This window comes from Etheostoma spectabile, chromosome 6 (genome assembly GCF_008692095.1).
Source record: "Etheostoma spectabile isolate EspeVRDwgs_2016 chromosome 6, UIUC_Espe_1.0, whole genome shotgun sequence".
Classification (NCBI taxonomy): Eukaryota; Metazoa; Chordata; class Actinopteri; order Perciformes; family Percidae; genus Etheostoma; species Etheostoma spectabile.
In genome coordinates this window covers 18,105,411-18,112,498 of record NC_045738.1, presented here as the reverse complement: position 1 = coordinate 18,112,498, position 7,088 = coordinate 18,105,411, and the positions used below count along the sequence as shown (strand labels likewise).

The following is a 7,088-nucleotide window of genomic DNA, read 5'->3' as shown; positions in this document are numbered from 1 at the left end:
ACACACACACACACACACACACACACACAAACACACACACACACAGTTGAAGATAATATAACACCGAAAAAAGGGTTGCAATCAATAATCTGTGTGGGCAAGATAACATAAAACCCTAAAGGCTTTAACACCAAATTTAAAGAATAGAAGCAAAGTTTAAGGTGAAAGAATTACAAGATTTAGGGGCAATTAATTGTTCACTAAGCCTCGCCCACCTTAGTCGCTGTTTTTGCACCTTTTTTTGTTATTGCACCTTTTTTTGTTCTTGCCTGTTCACACGTTTGCAATGTAACAAATAAATGAATCTTTGTCCAGACCTTGGTTTGGACTTTCAGGTGTAAAAAGGCCCTAAGAAAAATATAAATCACCCTTATTTTGTTCTAACATAATCCTGGTTGGCAGCTGGAGAGGAACAGATTCTGGCTCCATGCCGCCATTTAAACTATATTTGCATAGTTGTTAAGCAGACCTAGGTGAAGTAAACAAAAACCTAAAACAAGACTGATGCCATGTGCTATTCGGGTGATGCTTCCACCCAAAGCTTGGCATGGGTAGCCCCAGCAGGTAACAAACCCTATAGCCTGGCAGTGTCGGTGCACGATCGATCTGCACAGGATGATTTTTGTTATTTCGGTGAGTGATTAGGTCTCGGCCTTGTCTTTATGCTGAGCTGGACATCTGTTTATACAGTGCTAGTTTTCTGCATTAGGTAAAAATCTAGTTCAGTCTGTGTTGCTGATTAATATAACTTAACAACTGTTCCAAATGACTGTACATTCCTTATTTAGCTAAACAACAGCGGTGATCAAGGTTTAATTTCTAAATTTCTTTGTTCTTATAAGTATATTTTATCAGATTTGAGCAAGAGATCTCCCTGTTAATCTGATCTATTGATGCTATTTGGTGTTGATCAGGATTGTCAGGATAACATATCGCTCAACAGCACTATTTCCATCAGTATAACACAATATTCAAGTCATACTTAATGAGAACAGAAGGGCGTATAAAAAAGCAGTAGCAGTTTTGTGTAATTCATAGCCTAATGGCTCCAGCAGAGCAAATATCTTGCTACAGCGAGTATAAACCTACCTTAAGAAAGAGCAGTGCTGTTGTGGCATTTTCGAAAACAACCAAGATGGCTGCAGCTGATGTCAAACTACTTGTTGAATAACTATTCTCATAAATACTTTTGAAAAATCTGATCGCAAAAACAGCAACACAGACAAATTGTTGCTACACCGTCGGGGCTCTTTTCTGCATGCTGTTGTCTGTTTGAATTTGTCCATCACTCAGCGCTACATGACATCTTCTTGCTCTGATTGGTTGTAGGTTTACCCAATTGCACCCAGAGGGATTTTGGTCTACAACCATTAATAACAAAATGAACTGAGAGATTCTAGACTAACTTGCGTTTGCATGTGGTCTTGGGGATGTCAGGCTACGTACTTCAGGTGTTTACAGTGACAAATCTGATAAAGTTATAATAATAACTCTCCATAATAAGTAAAAGAGGTTATATAGCAAAAGCAGCATTAGCACTGTAACAAAAAATAAGACAAATGTCATCACAGTAGCCTACTGACCCCACCTTGATTGACAGGTGATGTCTCAGCTCTGCAGTGCAAAAACACCACAACATCAGCTTAGCACCAAGGAGGTCCACCCCCAATCATTACTGGAAAAAGAGAGAAAGAAGGAATTCCACAGATGGGATTATCACTTGAAAAGTTGGGTCTGATGACTTATTGTCAGGGTTTAAGACGGAGGCTTGTCAGCTACAGGGTTTTATGTAGCTTTGCAGCGTAGAGCAGATCTGATAGACAGGTGAGCTCTGCCCAACACCAGCTGGACTCTGTCCATCAGGTTTGCAGCTCCAGTTTCCCTCCCACAGCCACCGCGATGCTCTTCATATTCTCAAGATGCACCCCAAACATGCACATAAATGAGTAAACATAAGTATTTTCTTTGGGTAAATAGGGCAAATCTACAACATTTCAAAAGAAAAGATGGAAATCTGAGCATCCAATTTATGATTCAGCCTGATAAGAAGGGTGTTTTTTCACAGTGGAGCTTAAATAAAAATCAGTTATTTTCCGTGTCAGCGGTCCCTGAAGGGAGAATTATTGTTACTTGCCTCTGCCAAAAGACAAAATACAAACGGGGAGTTCCTTTCCAATGTGCTATGTGTCTATTTTGATTTATCATTGATCGTTCATCATTCAATCTCTCTAAAATATCGAGGAGAAAAACTTTTTCTTCTTTTTTCTTCAACCCACGACTACCACGTCCAACGGTTCGTGTGGCATGTGTTCCCATTGGCAGATTTCTTATTTTGGAGGACTAAAAAAACGCTCATCAGATGTCTTCTGGTCTCTGAGATGGAAAACATTGAGACATGCTGCCCTAGATAACTAATCAGTCCAACCCCTTTTGCCAAACTGCAGGAGCACTAAAGTATCAAACAGCAATTAAAAGCATAGAGTTTTGTGCAGCGACTTTCTGTGGTGTGATTTGGGAGGAAATTTAAGGGCTGTATGTATTTATATCAGGACATTACCGCAAACAGACAATGACTTGTATTAAAAACATGTCACTTACAATTTGCCCTAAAATGGCAGTATTATCAAAGGTCAAATAATTTTAAATTTTGATTACTGAGGACTTAACTGTAGAGGTCAAGAGAGCTACCCAGTGGCTTGTGAGACTGTACTACAAAAAAAAATACCAAATTACAGCCACACACACACACGCACACACACACACACAGCCCATGTTCTATTTCCTCTGCTGTTTAATGAGTTGCAGTTTTCAGCTACCCCCCCTCCACCTCACACCTCCTCCCCCTGAAACTCTTCAAGGCATCTCAACCATCATGATATGATATGGAAATACATATTCCGTATCTCTACTGCATCTCACCCAGATTACACCATTCTTATTCATGAATGAGTAGGTGAAATAAAATATAGTACTGTCAAAGTCGAAGATCTGATTTCCACCAGGACACCTACACTAAAGCTGCAATGCAGATATTTTGCTTTAACTGCTCTTTACAAGTCAAATGAAAAATATGAAAAGGAGTTAAAGGAGATACAACACGAGATTTGGGATACAAGCTCTGTATATTAAAAGTGAAAATTAAATAAAAGATCTAATCTATTACAGTAAATCTAGATGTGAACTCTGAGATAACACTGATTCCGCCAGCTAAAGCTCCTCAGGAAAGTCTTTCTAAATAACCCTGTCACATTTTAGTCTTAATAAACTCTGGAGGATTCAGAAGGGCCACCCTGCCTGGGGATCTGAGGCCGCACACTGGCTCGCAGGAAATTAAAAGATTCGTGATATGGCTCAAAGCCAGACTGAGCAATTTTACAGGTCAGGAAGTCATTTCAAAAAATCTACACTGAGCGGGTGAAGAGATGCCAGGCTGATGTAGTGTAAAGATTTAATTTGTACCGGTTTAATTCAGGCCAAGCTGAATATATAAGTTTGGTCATTACGTACTAACAATTGATTGTCTATTGATTGCTTGTCAGACATTTTAGGGTTTAAGGCTCACCCCTATGTATTGTCTATTTTTTGCGACATCTTATTGATTTATTTATTCATATAATTAAAAACTAATTCATGTAGAGCAATTATGTTGTTTAAGAATAAAATGTTGTTTTTTGCTTTGTAAATTACATAATGTGTCATAATAACTTAACTTCTCCATATTGGGAGTGCTGTTGAATAGGGATGTAACTAATAATTATTTATTTATTTATCTTCCAATTACCCGTTTGGTTAATTAATTCATTGTTTAGTCTGTAAAATGGAAGTGTGAGTCCAGTGTGCCATTTTCAAATGTCTTGTTTTGTCCAACCAACAGTACAAAACCCAAACATAACCAGTTTACAGTGAAATAAGAAACTGGAATATGTTGTTAAATTAAAGTGCTGTCTCTTCGCCCTGCAGGTGAATGCTACCTAATGGAGTGGTCAGACTGGAGCTCATGTGTGAGCGTGTGCATCAAGGGGGCCGACATGGACTTCGGTTCAGTTCAAGTTCGCTCACGAGCCGTGTTGGCCCAGGAGCCTGAAAACTTGCAGCTCTGTCCTGACCAGGCTTGGGAGTCTCAGCCCTGCACAGGTAAAACACAAGAAGTATACGCTTATTTCAGTGCATGCAAATGAGCTTGCAGCAAGCCAGCAGCCCCACAATTTGATTCAGTTTACTTTACCTACATATTCCTAATAGCCATGATCATGGAGAAGTGAAGTCAGTCTCAGCTTGGGTGGAAAGCAGGGAAACACAATAAAGAGCTTGTTAGAGTGCTAACACAGAAAGACACTTACATTCAGGTTCATACCTGCAGACTGTTTGGTCTCACACAGAGAGAGTTGAGTGGGGGATTGGGGGGCTGAAATCAGATGAAGGTTTTTCTTCCTGCTAGGTGACAGTGCTGACCACAAAGCCACCAAACATGACTGAAAAAAACTAAAGCACTAACTACCTTCATGACTTTGTTTTCCCCTCTGTACACTGGCTCAATTGGGGCTCTCCCAGATGGGATATCTTGAGTCAGAGCTCTAAACGGAGGAAACCCTTGCTCATTTACGGTTGTGATCTCTGCACCTCCCCAGGCACGTTAATCATCCATTAGGTGGAGTGTGGGCTGTGAGTCACCAACCACCACCAAAGCTCAGCATGTACAGTAGGCAGCGGCTCATGCTGCAGGGCAGCCATCCCCCTCCGCCCTCATCTCCTACTCTTCCTCTCCCCACTTGCTGGCTACTGTACACAGCCCCACAGCAGGGGGGAGGGAGTGGCCCAGAAAGACCAGTAAAAGCGGAGGAGGAAGAGAGTGTAGGATGGGGAAGAAGGAAAGCGGTGACGGAGAAAGGGAGGCTAGGAATGAAGAGATGGAGATCAAATACAGTAGTTACATTAAAAATTCATTTTGTGGGGGCGCCTCTGTAGCCTAATCGTTATGGCACATGCCACATAACTGGGGGATCTTTGTTGCACATCGTACCACTCTCTCTACTCACGTTTCCTGTCTCTCTCTATACTTTTTCACTCTTCTTTTTTCTGCTCCACTGGTATAAAGGTTTGTTTTGCCACATGCTAAGGAGGATAACAGTTATCTGTATCAGGGCTTTACTTGTCACACACATTCACATTTAACTAGTAGCCAACAGGAGCAATAGGCCAGTATGTCTGTTCTTTGAAATAATATGTGTTTATGTGACATCACTGTTTTCCAAGAAAAAGAAAAGCAGATGCAGCAAATAAACAGGGCATGCATATATTTATTTAACTTAGCTCAACTACAGTATATGCCTATGTGCATAATATTAATGATGTATCTTAAATGAACATATGTGCAGTGGGTGCATAGGTTGTAGGTGTGCTAGCCTAGCTTGTTAAAAAAAAAAAACTTAGTTATTACTGTCACTTAAAAATAACTGTTAATTCATATAATTAAGTGTTTTTTACTTTATAGAGAGAGAGTGGACATGGATCGAACAGATAAGGGGAAAAGAAAAAAATGTTATACAAATTTTCTAGACCTGATTGTGGTGTGAGCACGGCTAAAAAGGTACATTCAATTTTAGCCCTCCATTCATTTTTGTCCACGTTAGAAACCAGCTAATGTGCATAGCAATTACGGTTTCCCCTCATTAGGGACCATGAATTTGTGATTTTAGAAAGTGTGTGATGGGCACACTGTAAATGGTTTTGGTATGAAAGTTCTACATTAACATTCATTGTAAATGACTTGGCTTGACTACTGACATTATTTCTGCTTCCAAAATGGCTCTTCCTCTGGGAAATGTTTCAATAGTAGTAAAACTCCAATCCGATGGAATATCGGGCAGAAGTGAATGATTCAAGAAAACTCAACACATTTCAGAAATGGCCTCATCTGTACCAAAGCAGTAAAAGGGAGGAAAAGTGAAGAACATAAAAAGTGAAGTTGTCTCAGCCGCAGACAAATCGTCACGTGAAAGCTGCAGATAGAATTATCTGGAGCAGTGATACTGTAGGCCTGTAGAGAATAGATCTTTCCTTTGTTCAAGGTTAAATTGTTCATTTACGCTTGCCAAATGGGCTGGACTGATGATTGGTTACACAGGACTCTGTAGGGAAATATGGTCATTTACTGCACTGATGGAGATATTGATAAAGTCATAATAGCATTGATAGAAAGTCATTAAGCAAAAGCTCTTACTGAAGATTAAAACATTGAACTGGACCTTTCTGTGCAGAAGACACACTGATAGTGATATTATATGACAGCAGCCTATTATACAACCATAACTTAGCAGCTGCTTTATTAATCCGTCACTCTTATGATTAATGGTCTTCACTGCAGACTCCCACTGTTCAGTCTCTATAGATGTTTGTTTTTCATTTTGCTCTCAGGGGGCGAATGTTACGAGTACAAATGGTTCAGCAGCGTTCGTCTAAACTCCACTCGCTCTACTATCTGGTGTCAGCGCTCAGATGGACTCAATGTCACCGGTAAGGAACTCTTGGGTCTCACAATGGAGATTGACTAATAGAACATTAACACGTTTTTGAAGCCTTGGGTCAGCTTACATTGTTAAGTTTACATGATGAGAAGAAAAACACTAATTTTCCTGGTATTACGTGAGCTATTGGTCAGACCAAATCAACCTGGTGCATCACATAGGACAGATATGTATATCTATATATCTATCTATATAGGTATATAGATATATATACACATTCTGCCTAACAAAATTAGGTTTACATATACTTTACTAAACTAAATACTAAACTCCTTTGCCTTTATTCGTTTGCCTTTATATCTTGTGAATTATTGGATGATTTTATCTTTTTGGCTGGCACTAATGGTTATTTTCATTATTGAAATCTTCTTATTATTTGAGAAGGGTCTAGCTGCATAGCTCCAGACTTGGACCCACCTCTGCTGGCGGACCCCTGGGGTCTCCAGCTTGAAGAAGGCAGTGACGCCTAAAATTGTGAATGCCCAAATCTCACAATAAAGAAAGATTAAATTATATTAAAGCATATATATAAATATATATATATATATATATATATATATATAT

At 39.5% G+C, this 7,088-nt stretch overlaps 1 protein-coding gene across 8 annotated transcripts in view; it reads left to right on the top strand.

The window, feature by feature from the left end:
- thsd7ab (thrombospondin, type I, domain containing 7Ab) overlaps positions 1–7,088 on the top strand; it is a 159,451-nt gene that overhangs the window by 127,382 nt on the left and 24,981 nt on the right. For all 8 annotated transcript variants that reach the window (XR_004332373.1, XR_004332371.1, XR_004332370.1 and 5 more), the window contains 2 exons: positions 3,961–4,134; positions 6,415–6,513. Coding sequence is in view for 3 of the 8 variants with exons in the window: in XM_032518005.1 (XP_032373896.1) it covers positions 3,961–4,134; positions 6,415–6,513 (273 nt within the window). In the remaining 5 variants the exon portion in view is untranslated. The remainder of the gene's footprint in view (positions 1–3,960; positions 4,135–6,414; positions 6,514–7,088) is intronic.